Raw genomic sequence first — 14,238 nt, 5'->3', positions numbered from 1 at the left:
TAAGAAATCTGTACTAGAAAGTTCTTGTGTCCTTATCCAGAACATCTTTAACAGGTTTTTCGTCACCACTGTAAAGATACATCCATCGCTGTCGAAAAATCTTTTCAAACTGAATACCCGCTGTTTCTGAAGCCCGCGCTAGTTTTAAAAAGTAGGCGGAGCCTTAAGTGTAAGGTCCGAAAAGGGTTATTTTACAGATTCTTATTAAAATGATTTCGATGTAAACAAACAAAAATGTATGAAATACACAATTTTTTACAGCGAAAGATACAATAGGTTAAAACTTCGTCTCGTGAGGTTAATGCCGGGGGTTTCAACAAAAGCTATGGTATAATTTACGAAACACCACAAAACTGTCCAAAAGATATGAAATATCTATAGACGTTACGCACGGTATTGGTGCCACTTAGCGTTACACGACGTTCCTAATAAAACAACGATTTTGACCGCGTTGTTCCACGGAAAGTTTCAAACGTCGACCTTATATTCTACTCATGTGAAAGTAAAGAGATGTTCGAAGTTGCTTCTTTATATGGTTATATTTTTTTTAAGCAGGTGCAAATGCAAAATTCCATTGAATTAAAACAAAATTTTAGATACATGAACCACTTTTAATATTTGCGAAAAATTGTCTACAGCAATAACACAAAATGACAATTTGATGTCTTGTAAAATTATTTAAATATATAAAAAGAAGATGTGGTATGGTTGTCAATATCTACAAGAGATCAAAATGACACAGAAATTAACAACTATTGGTCACTGTACGGCCTTCAACAATATTTGTTCTCTATTTCTTAAAAGTTGTGTTCTCTCTGCCAGAAGACGTCTCCTATCTTTGCTAGTGAAATTGTAAATATTTCGTTTCTTGTTTCTGTCTCTTTTCCCCAATTACATGTTTATATATATATATATATGTTTGTTGTAATTTGGTAATTTCGCTCCCTCGATTAACGTAGATAAAAAAATTATAGTTAGCTATATTGCAATGTTTATGGCATACAAGTATTTCTCTGATAAAACGTTTTGTTAAATGAGTCGATGCGACAAAAAAAATGATTGCACGTTTTACTGAAATGTTCACAATAAGGTGTACTTTTTCTCATAAATTTTTTGTGAGAATTTTCATTCATTCATGTGATATAGCAACGCTAGGAACTACAGATACTATCTGGCTTAGGAGGATAATTAAGACGATCTTACTTTTGATCGCATATCATGACTTTTTGAATGTATCTTGCTTTTGTAAAGTGGGAGTGTGGTCATTAGAAAGTTATACCTCCGGGGCATTGTCTTTTTGAAATATCCGAGTTAAATATTTCGCCATCTTATATGCATGAATTAATGCAGATCTGTATTTTTATGCATATTTAACGAGAACTTTATTTTATAAAGATCAGATCATTTCAAGAAATTATGTTATGATAAATATGCAAGAAAATTCGTATACAGTTTAACGTTATGATAACGCGAACGTTAAATTACGGTTACGGGGACATTTCATTGGACATCTTAGATCGTTTCGAATTTTCAATCTGCAACTCAAAAAAAATTTCATATCATTCCATTTTAAAGGAAATTAAATGTATTTTCCATTCATATTAGTAAACAGGTGTTAAAATTTTGAGATATAGTAGAATTTCGTTTGGTAAAAAGCCTCTGAATTATTTTTTGTGTTATTTTGTCCATCGGGACATTTTATTGGACACGGAAAAAATGACGATTTTTTAAAAATAAGACCGCAGTTACATAATGATGAATTCAGATAGCTTCTTCGGGACATGTATAATTTTTCTGATATAATTGAAAGCCATTTTCGACCGTTTTATCTTATGAAAATGAAGACAGAAAGTTTTTTTTAGGGTTGAGTAGCTAATTGGGACATTTTTTCACTTTTTTATTTAAACTCTTCTGACAAGCTTCCTTCTCTTACAGTTAAAAACGTCTATTACTTCATATAACGTATAATGTCAACAATACATTTGTTAAATTTTTAACCATTCTACTTACTAATGATTCCGCAGTGGGATTTCAAAGACGCACATGAAATAAAATTGTAACATTGGGACACCCTTAAAATGACGTTATAGGCATCGAAATGAGCAAAGTTTTTCATTAAAAAATATCAGAAGCACAAAATCATCTATGTTATTGATTTCTATGGTTTATTTCCTTTTGAGTGATATGCATAACATGGCTATTTATTGTATAGGATAAGAGATTTATTTTGAATAACCCGCCTTCTAATCCACATTTCCAAAGTGACACCAATATCGTGCGCAACGTCTATTAAACATAAACAAAATGCTGGATGAATGTCGTTGTTGACTGTCACTTGAAAATGAGGTTATATTAGAAAGTGACAGAAAATTTGTCTTTCAACAGAGCATTATCTGACACGCCAAATAGTTGTTGCGAGGGTTCTTTTCGTGCAGAGAGCATGACAATATACACGAGGAATCGTTTTGAACGTCTCATTCTGAACTGATGTGGCTGCGTACTTGTACTTCCCGCACTTATTTCTTGATTTTCATGACTTAGAATTACACATCTTGAAACAGAAAACAACTAATGTTTTCTCAAATCTACACAATTAGTTTTATTGAGAAGACATGGAAGATAAGAAAATGCCAGCAACTATTTCTGATGTTCCGACACCAAGTTTCTTAGTAGATTTGGACAAAGTTAAGAAGAATGCTCAGAAGATGGTAGATACATGTCAGAGACTTGGAGTTCAGTTACGTCCACATATGAAGACGCATAAAACTGTGTTTGTATTAAATACTTTTGTAGCAATATATAAAAAATATCTTCAATCTATATCTATAAATTAGAAAAAAAAGGATAAAATATTCTCATAGAAAGGGAAATGGTATTATTTTGTAGTATTTTTAAGCATCCTTTTAGGGGAAACTAATATGCATATATATATTTTTGTCATTTTTAAAAATTACATAAGAATAATTGTATGATGAAAAATGCTGATATATTCAAAGGGTTCTTTACATCTGATTTGATTTTCATGAAATATTAAATGACGACACGTCATACTACGATACTAAAAATTACTATTATGTCCAGAAAGCTATGTCTCGTCTTTTTGAAGTTTTAAAATTCGTTATTAATAATGGTATTTTTCATGAATACCGCAGTAAAATAAGCCACACATTATAAATCATTTAATATTTTCCTCAACATTCTAGCAGCTGCTCGCATATATAGTCTTGAAATATATTTTATAAAAAGGAATACAAATTCAAATTATTAGTCAACTCGAATCAAATTTTACAACAGTTACAGTGAAAATGTCCCAAATCAAAACATTGATATAATGTTTACAATATACAACTTTAGTTATGACAAAAAGGAATAACATAGAAATCCCCATGTAAAGATAAAATAAACAATGCCTTTTTTTTTAGGGAGCTCGGTACGTTAATGACCAACGGGACAAATAGAAGGATAGAAGTGTCAACATTAGAAGAAGCGGAATTCTATGCTAATAATGGATTTGATGATATTCTATTTGCTCATCCACTAATAGCTTCCCGTATTGAAAGGTTCGTTATTGTGAATATAAAAGTTAAGAAATGAAGATTGAACGCGAATGAGATACCACAACATCATTGAATCTAAAAGAACATCTAGAGGTGACCATATTTGTTAACAAATAGATTTATACTGCTTACATTATTTCTTTCCCGGATTATAAGGAAGGTAAAATATTAATAAAATGGTTTTATTCTGTCAAGTGCTTCTCAAAAATACTAAATTATTGCTTGGTCATGTGCTGAATAGTTAGTTGTACCCGGGTATTTCAAGAGAATCGTTGTTATATACATAAGACATGTTGAATTTTTTTTAAATGAATAATGATTACTAATAATATATGGCTTCAAAATACAACATTACTAAATCATTTTTCCATCTTTTCAGATGCAAAAAGTTAGCTTACAGATTAAAAGCTTTCCATGTGATGATAGAAAGTTTCCATGGATTGAATGCGTTGTTGAGTTATCCGTTAGAGAACAACAAGAAGTGGTCTGTATATGTCGAGATCGACGACGGCAGTGGCAGAAGTACGTCTTTTTTTTTAACTTTTGTAACTAATTGATAAAATCAAATCATTTCGAAACAAAAACAAAATCCTTATACTGAAGTAATAGGGTTTAAAATCCTTATTCTGAAGTCAAGGGTCTAAAATCCTTATACTGAAGTCAAGGGTCTAAATTAATTTTTGTTTTGCCAAAAGCAATCTCCAGCGCAGATTTCTTAACCTCACAGTTCATACAGTGTTGTTTTTGTAAAACTACAAGTTACAAATATACTCTGCAACACCATTTTCGCAAACCTATTTCGACAAACCTTTACCGAACTGAACAAAGAAATAACACGACGGCAGCCATATACGGTGCATGCAATGCTTACCCTTCCGGAGCACATGATTTCACTCTCGGTTCAGTGGAGTTCGTGTTGTTTCTTATTTATTATTTATAACTGTTGATGTAAATGTCCTTTGGTTTTTTTAGTTTTTGTTTACTCCTTGGTTTTGATTGTTATTGTCTTTAAACAATTTAAATGGAATTGAGTGGAATTTTGACAGAGGTAATACGGTGAAGATATGAAGTCTATGTCGAAGATTGTGCAAATAGCTGCAAATTATCGGTCTAGATAAGAATTTGCTTTCAAGAAGAAATGTGTAAGATTTTCACTCAAATTTTGACAAAAATATAATCCACGTGTTATTGTCAAGCCTTTGACCTAAGTCGAAAAAGCGAGACTAAGCGATCCTACATTCCGTCGTCGTCGGCGACGGCGGCGGCGTCCACAAATATTCACTCTGTGGTTAAAGTTTTTTAAATTTTAATAACTTTCTTAAACTAAACTTGATTTTACTAAACTTGGACAGAAGCTTGTTAATGAAAATAAGATATTATCCAGAAGTAAATTTTGTAAAAATTAAATTTCATTTTTCCGTATTTTACTTATAAATGGTTTTTCTGCTGGGAAACATAAATAAAGGCAAACATAACATTCACTCTGTGGTTAGGGTTTCTAAAATTTTAATAACTTTCTTAATTATCCTTGGTTTGTACCAAACTTGGACAGAAGCTTGTTTATGATCAAAAGATAGTATCCAGAAGTAAATATTGTAAAACAATAAATCCATATTTTCCGTATTTTACTTTTAAATGGACTTAGATTTTCTGCCAGGAAACAACACTTTCACTAGATGTGGTTAAAGTTTTTAACATTTTAATAACTTTCTTATACTAGTTTTCATTTGTACCAAACTTGGACAGAAGCTTGTTTATGATCAAAAGCTAGTATCTAGATGGATATTTTTATTGATTTTTTTCTTCGTTTTTGTTGGGCCTGTGATTATCGGCAAAAGGAGGCAAGACACTGGGTTCCGCGGAACTCTTACAAATTTTTAAGGTATATAACTCGGATATTTACGTATTTCTGAAGGATTTTACAACAAATTTACATATCTTGTTACGTAGTAAAGAGGTGTATGGTGACCAGAATGTTTTTTTCTGAAAGCACATTCCCTTGAAGAGCTATCTTCTGAATTATTATTTCGATTGAATATTGCCAATGTCTACATACTTAAGACAAGTCAGGCGTCGGTAATTGTTATATCAATATGTGTTGCTCTTTTCTTTTTTTCTTTATAGTAGATCTTTGGTGCATTTTTAACAAAAACTCATCAGATATACTGCATTTACAACTTTCAATAAACGTGCTAAACTGGTTTGTTCTATGATGTATTCTCATTTTGGTTAGGTGGTGTACCTTGGGAAAGTGATGACGTTATCAAACTTGCAAAAGAAGCTTCCGAATCTCCTTATATAGACTTACAGGGATTGTATTTGTTCAATGGTAGAACGTATGAAGCAAAAGGCACGAAGGGAATAGAATCTGCAAACAAGGAAGGAACTAATCTTCTGACATCTCTACATCAAAGGTCGTAGGCTAAATGTTAATTTAAGGTCAAGTTACAGTAAATTGGCTATGTCTTCGATTTCAGTAAAATTTGGCATACAGCTCTGGCTCGATGAACTTCAACTGAAAATCGAAATAATAATGCATTTATCTCAATTATCATTTGAAATATTACTGATTGAATACTTACAAAATGGGTGAACATTTGTATAGAAAGCAAAAAAATTCGGCGAAAACCCCTTCTAAAATTTGTTTTAAAATCGCTAAATCTCTAATTCTACTCCATAGATTTTTCTTAAAAAACTATATGTTGTTGATACATAAATTTCCGTTATAATGATGCAAAATAAAGATAGGGTAACCGACTTCGTTTTTACAGTATACATCATTCAAAGTTGCGTTCTTTGTGAAAAAATCAAACAAAACGTCGAAATAATCGTAACGTTATCGCGTTGCAGGCCGTAAAACGTTGATTTTTTACGTTTTTCACTACCAATAAGGTAAAAAATTGATTATCAGATAAAAAACGAAGTCGGTGACTCTATGATTATTTTATATCATTAAAACAGAAACTTATGTGTCAACAATATATAGTTTTTTAAGAAAAATCTATGGAGTAGAATTAGAGATTTGGCGATTTTAAGACAAATTTTAGTAGGTTTTTCGCCGATTTTATGTGCTTTCTATACAAATGTTCACCCATATTAAGAGGAATCAATCTGCAACTTTTCAGCAAATAAAAGAGATAAATGTATTATTTTTTCGATTTTCAGTTGTAGTTCAACGAGCCAAGGTTGTATGCAATTTTGTAGCAAAATCTGCGACATAGCCCATTTACTGTTCCTTTACCTTAAAACTTTGTCAAGAACCCGAAATCAGCTAAAATCGCCACCACTCCTTTCATATTTTTGTTTGCATCTCGAAGGTTTTCTCGTAGACATCCATTTATAACGTATGATCCTGTTTTCTCGTAGACGTCCATTTATAACGTATGATCCTGTTTTCTCGTAGACGTCCATTTATAACGTATGATCCTGTTTTCTCGTAGACGTCCATTTATAACGTATGATCCTGTTTTCTCGTAGACGTCCATTTATAACGTATGATCCTGTTTTCTTGTAGTATGATCCTGTTTTCTTGTAGACATCCATTTATAACGTATGATCCTGTTTTCTCGTAGACGTCCATTTATAACGTATGATCCTGTTTTCTCGTAGACGTCCATTTATAACGTATGATCCTGTTTTCTCGTAGACATCCATTTATAACGTATGATCCTGTTTTCTTGTAGACGTCCATTTATAACGTATGATCCTGTTTTCTTGTAGACGTCCATTTATAACGTATGATCCTGTTTTCTCGTAGACATCCATTTATAACGTATGATCCTGTTTTCTCGTAGACATCCATTTATAACGTATGATCCTGTTTTCTCGTAGACATCCATTTATAACGTATGATCCTGTTTTCTCGTAGACGTCCATTTATAACATATGATCCTGTTTTCTCGTAGACGTCGTAGACATCCATTTATAACGTATGATCCTGTTTTCTCGTAGACGTCCATTTATAACGTATGATCCTGTTTTCTCGTAGACGTCCATTTATAACGTATGATCCTGTTTTCTCGTAGACGTCCATTTATAACGTATGATCCTGTTTTCTCGTAGACGTCCATTTATAACGTATGATCCTGTTTTCTCGTAGACGTCCATTTATAACGTATGATCCTGTTTTCTCGTAGACGTCCATTGTTTTCTCGTAGACGTCCATTTATAACGTATGATCCTGTTTTCTCGTAGACGTCCATTTATAACGTATGATCCTGTTTTCTCGTAGACATCCATTTATAACGTATGATCCTGTTTTCTCGTAGACGTCCATTTATAACGTATGATCCTGTTTTCTCGTAGACGTCCATTTATAACGTATGATCTTGTTTTCTTGTAGACGTCCATTTATAACGTATGATCCTTTTTTCTTGTAGACATCCATTTTTAACGTATGATCCTGTTTTCTTGTAGACATCCATTGATAACGTATGATCCTGTTTTCTTCAAAATAAGACGATGTGATATATGTACACTCTCAACGCATTTAGTAACAAAAACGGCTGGATAAAAGGTTGTGTGTGATAATATTAGTTGTGAAATGTTCAAAAAGCTTTACCTTCATAAAGGAATTTCATTATCTCATTCGTATACATCTAAATATGATCATCTTCTGGGTTTTATCAATGTCAATGATTTTATTGAACAGAATGCTTACAATATGATCATAATTCTAATAATTTGCATATTATTTGTTTTTATATTTTAAAATGATTATAGGTTTACTGACAACAATATCGAATGCAGAACTTTAGCCATTGGTAATACACCAAGTTGTTCACGTCCACATGACGGTATGAATGTTCTGACGGAATTCCATCCGGGAAATTACATATTCTATGGTTCGTATTTTAAGTTGTTATGTCAAGTTTTTGATGGGTTATTTTCACGGTTTTTTTTTTAACACTTTACAGCGAACATGCAGCCACATACATGATCGGGTTGTTGTCCCTTTCACACATTTCGATTCCCAATTTTACATCAATTGTATGGCTACACTCTCAACATTGTAATACAGATTAAGATAAGAAGCATTGATTTCCAGTATAATTTCTCCATACAATAATTTTCATGATATTCAAAAGGGCTACTAAACATTACATTTATTTTATTCAAGAATTAATGCTTCTTTTTGATATTTTATTGGGGTGTTCAATCGTTTACCAAAGCACACCTTATATAAGTGAGGGTGTTTTTACAATCTTATAAAGTTTCTAAAGTATCATTTAATTCTTATAATAACATTTGTATGCTACAACCATGAAATAACGAGAAATAGTCATTTTTCGTTTGCTTTCACATATATGCATTGCTGTTGTCACGAGAAGCACGTGTTATAACGAAAGTTGATTTTTTTTAAAAGAAATACCATTTAATTTACAATTGTCAATTGCTGTTGTTATATACATTTAAGTGCGTCTTTTGATTGAGTAAAGCCATTTCAATTGATATTGGATGACGGTGTCTTTCTGTGTTGTGGTGTTACACTATTGTTTCAGATAAGAGTGAATGTTTGGTACAATTAAAAAGGTTTAAACCCGCTGCATTTTTTTTGCACCTCTTCTTAGTCAGGAGTCCGATGTTCTGTAGTTTGTTGATGTGGTTTAATAGTGTTTCTCGTTTCTTGCTTTTTTTTTTATATATATAGGTTAGACCTTCGGTTTTCCCTTTTGAATGGTTTAACATTCGTAATGTTTTGGGGCCCTCAACGGCTTGCTGTTCGGTGTGAGCCACGGCTTCTTGTTGAAGACCGTACCTTGACTTACTTTTTTATATTGTGACTTTGATGTAGAGTTGTCTCATTGGCACTCAAACCATATAATCTTAGATCTTTCTAAGTTTCACTCGTGAAAATACAAAATATGTATCTTAATTTTCACTCTAGTCATTAGTAAAGAAGTCAATTAATTTTAAAAATTATTCTTCGTTTACCTCAATGTTTTGACTATTCATGATTGAAATGTAACTTGCGTACATATAAAAATTTAAAGAACGAATTATCAAATACATACATTGTTTTAGATATGCAACAGGTCACCATTGGCAGTTGTGACACAGATGACATAGCTTGTCGTTTGACCACACGAATTATTGGACATAAACCAAGCCATAATATCTTCCTGGTAGATTGTGGATTCCTGGCTCTTAGTTATGACGGAATGAATGAACATCCAAACCAATTTTCTACTTTTGTGGACAATCCTGATTTAAAGTAAGGACTGTATATGTGCGTTATTACAGGTGCCTTTTTTTAGTAGTACCTAAACAGTGATAGTATTTACCACGCAAATGGTAAAGAAATCGTCTAAAAAGTCTTTGAAGGAGTTTTATATTTTTACTTATGGCTGATTGATAATTATGTCACCTATTCTGTTGTTATTAAGTATTTTTAGAGTCTTGTGATTTTTGGCTGGAATCAATATTGATTTAACCCAATGTTTACAGTTTAAAACACAGATAACATCTTTTAGCTTATATCTTTTCTCCACTGCAAAACTGCAGACAGAAGTTATAAAAAGGAAACTTTGTTGGTCCCATGAATTCTAAAATCCAAAAGTATCATATAATAGCATCCTTCCGTTTTATCTACCTCATTGTATTTTAAGGCTGCCGTGTCGTATAGAAGTTATGAAAATTATCCATTACGATGATGGTTGTTAATTCATGGTTCAAGCTTCTTTAAACTGTCAAAAAGTAAAATCAAGATTTCTTTTTAAATTGTTTTTACTGGTTTATTATATAGTAATTCAAATCTTGAAAAACATTTTGTTTTCATTATTTCAGAGTAATTGGATTTTCACAAGAGATTGGTAAAGTAACTACAAAATCCGGAGATAAACTTAATTATGATAAATATCCTATTGGATCACAGTTGTTTATCTTTCCATGGCATGTAAGTTACAGAATAGTTATAGAAAACATCTGATTAACCGACATGAAAAAAGGTTATTGCATATTCATGGAAATCGTTCTGTGTTTGAAACCGCTGACATGGCAGCTTAAAAAGTTGTCGTGGTTTGGTGTGAGTACTTTTACTTAAATACTTAAAACAGATGTCACCTATTTGTAACAATGCGTTTATACAAATTTGTAAAACAAAATCTCAAAAATTGAATAACAGATAAACACGTTTCAGCCAAAATTGAACTAATAGACTGCCACTGAAAATCACAAGATTCCAACTATGCAATCCAAGGATTAATCAACACGATCCCAACAACAAAAATCGGGGATGAACGCATGCGCTCTAAATTGGTGAGCTTTTCTTGTTTCGCTGTGTTATTTGTGTAGATCAAACGTTAATACACAATCGCTGATGCAGCATTCGATGGGAAAAAAAATAATGAAATATGCTTAAGACAATAGGAACATATATCTTTCCAGTAAGTTTCTCTCTATCAAGAAAAATCAATGAGGCTCATATCAAAATATTTATAAAGCCAAACAAGAACAAACTTGAAGAGCATTGATCATCCAAAATTCCAAAAAGTAATATCATCATCAACTTGAAGAAATATTCTCAATTTGTATGCGCTGCTGGAAAGATGTCGTTATCATCTACTTTGTTTTAACGTTTAGTCGGAAATATGTCAACACACTTTTGTCTAAAGTATGAGATCAGTATATATATTTAATTTTCTGTGTTTTCGATCTGTTGTAGTCATGTGCCACCGCTTGTCAACACACTGTTTTCTATGTACATTCTGGGAACAAGATAACTGACATGTGGAAACCAGCCAAAGGATGGTGATTTAAGCAGACGCGGTCTCATTGAAGAATCATAACGTGACCGTTTTATTTGCATTTATCCATTAAATGCTATCTGATGTACAGTAGTTGTCGTTTGTTTATTTAATACATACGTGTTTCTCGTTTCTCGTTTTGTTTATATAGATAAGACCGTTGGTTTTCCCGTTTGAATGGTTTTACGCTAGTAATTTTGTTGCCCTTTATAGCTTGTTGTTTGGTGTGAGCCAAGGCTCCGTGTTGAAGGCCGTACTTTAACATATAATGGTTACTTTTTAAATTGTTATTTGGGTGGAGAGTTGTCTCATTGGCACTCACACCACATCTTCCAATATTTATCGGCTGTTTTCTGCTCTTTGGCCGAGTTGTGTTTTTTTTTACACATCCCAATTTCCATTCTCACTTTTTATATATAGCATACAGGATGCAAAAGAAGAAAATCATTTGAAATATAATGGAGACTATGGAAAACTAACAAAGATTTCAGATTTATTAATTGATGCATTGATATTTGTAATGATTAAAGAAACAATAGTAAAACGAAAATGCATAGGTATTATATGTAAGTATTAAGTCAACACTACCAGATTTACTTTCTCCAACAGAAAATTTCAAATCACAATATTAATCTAGAGGATTATATGTATTCAAGGCAACACTAGAACAGCAAATTATTTACAGTAAAAGGAACACATGAACAAGGAAAAAACACCACGTATTTTTAACGAGTACAAATACAGAATCAGGTCAAAGAAACACGTAACTTGAAGGTGAATAATTACACAAACAAGACAAAGAAACACATAAATTGGATCCTTTGTACTTGCTTGGCTTTATAAATATTTTGATATGAGGGTCACTGATGAGTCTTATGTCGACGAAACGCGCGTACTAAATTATAATCCTGGTACCTTTGATAATTGCTTATTGAAGGAGATCAGACACAAAAACAAGGCAAAACTACAAATAACTTACAGAAGAACAATCACACAAACAAGACGAGGAAATACATAACTTGCAGAAAAACAAATACCCAAAGACGACTAAGAAACACGTAAATTACAGGAGAACGGACACACAAACAAGACAAATTTAGAAACATGTAACTTACAAGAGAACAAACACACAAACACAACAAAGAAACAATATACTCACAAGAGAAAAGATACACAAACAAGGAAGACATGCATGTAATTTACAACAGATAGCCTCTATATAGGTCGTTTGTCGTAGTACCTCTTCGTCCTATTTTCGTTATACATTACTTATCAACAAATTCATGGCTTAAAATTGGATTTTTATGTGTTATGACATGACATGATGACGCCATTAGGAAACACTTTGAAAAAAAAAATCTACCATGTACCGTCCGATCATGGATACGAATATACATAGTGTGTCCCATGAGTAGTTATTAAAGGAATTTATTGGGTGATAAACTGTATCAATAAAGGCAACAGTAGTATACCGCTGTTCAAAACTCATAAATCCATGGACAAAAAACAAAATCGGGGTAACAAACCAAAACCGAGGGAAACGCATTAAATATAAGAGGAGAACAACGACACAACACAGAAACGGACCAAGCATCAGACAAAACACCACGAGAATAACAAATATAACATGAAAACCAAATACATGAATTTGGGATAGACAAGTACCGTGCCACGTCTTATCTCAAAAATAAGAGAAAACACAAACGACTCAACGTTAAAATGCAACACACACAGAAACGAACAATAATATAACAATGACCATCTTCCTGACTTGGTACAGGACACTTATAAAGTGGAATAAAAGTGGTGGGTTGAACCTGGTTTTATGGCATGCCAAACCTCGCACTTTAATGGCAAAGTTAAATATAACATTGAAATGACAACATAATATTACAGGACAACAATACAAATAAATAGGAGAACATATTAGACAAAGAAAAACATGAATAATAGATAACAAAAAGCATCAGGTTAAAAATTCAATACGCCAAAAACGCGCCTTGTTCACACAAGACTCACCAGTGACGCCCAGATATAAAAGATCGAAAGTGAAAAAAGTACAAAGTTGTACAGCACTGAAGATCAAAAGTTGAAAAGGTTTCGCCAAATACGGCATTGTTTTTATGCCCGGGGTAAGAACATTCTTATTATATAGAACAATTCATGCTATTGCAAACAGTAAATTTTATCAAATGAATAGGAAAGAGATATACACAAAGAAACTGAAGTATTAACTAATTACAGAAAACTAAACCTGAATACATAACGCCTAGATATAAAAGATCGAACGTGAAAAAGGTACAAAGTTGTACAGCACTGAAGATCAAAAGTTACTCACTAACAAAAATATCAGAAAGGTCCTTCGGATTTGTGTTTGTTTGTGAGTGGATTGGTCGAGTTTATTTACATGTGCTGAAGCCAGTATTTCATTTTTGTTGTCTCATAATTGAAAAACATTTAAATTAACGGAGTAATGTTTTATATTTTTGACTAATTGAATTGGTTTAATGTATTTGTTTCTTGTTTGTCAGACTGGGATCCCGCTATATATAATCACCTTGTTCTATAAAAAATATATTTGATATATGAAATATGTAATATGCGCATTGATCTAGACAGGCGAACCAGTCTACTTGTTTGTGAACTATAAACAAAAAATGACATGGTCTAAAAGAATTAACTATATCAAACTGGGGGTTTAATCCTTATAATTCTTTAAAATTGGAGATATTAAAGGACTTTATTGTTTACCTCGTAACATCTATCACACGTAAACTATATTTGTGTCATTAAATATGTCTGGTGCATGAATATATTATGTTGGTTAACGCAAAAATATGTACTCAATGAAATTCGCACTCTGATAAAAAAAAAATATAAACTACAAAACTCTTATAATTCGAACAAATGTTTTGTGTTTATTATTTAATTTAACG

General features: G+C 32.2%; 1 protein-coding gene across 1 annotated transcript in view; it reads left to right on the top strand.

Annotated features, from left to right (window-relative positions):
- Positions 1-11,348, top strand: part of LOC134708260 (D-serine dehydratase-like) — a 32,346-nt gene extending 20,998 nt beyond the window's left edge. Inside the window, exons 8-9 of the mRNA XM_063568666.1 lie at positions 10,344-10,452; positions 11,221-11,348. Of these exons, the coding sequence (XP_063424736.1) occupies positions 10,344-10,452; positions 11,221-11,310 (199 nt within the window). The 3' untranslated portion in view covers positions 11,311-11,348. The remainder of the gene's footprint in view (positions 1-10,343; positions 10,453-11,220) is intronic.
- The last annotated feature ends 2,890 nt before the right edge of the window (positions 11,349-14,238 follow it).

This window comes from Mytilus trossulus, chromosome 2 (genome assembly GCF_036588685.1).
Source record: "Mytilus trossulus isolate FHL-02 chromosome 2, PNRI_Mtr1.1.1.hap1, whole genome shotgun sequence".
Lineage (NCBI taxonomy): Eukaryota > Metazoa > Mollusca > Bivalvia > Mytilida > Mytilidae > Mytilus > Mytilus trossulus.
The sequence above is the reverse complement of the archived record's forward strand: the minus strand, read 5'-3'. Positions and strand labels throughout refer to the sequence as shown.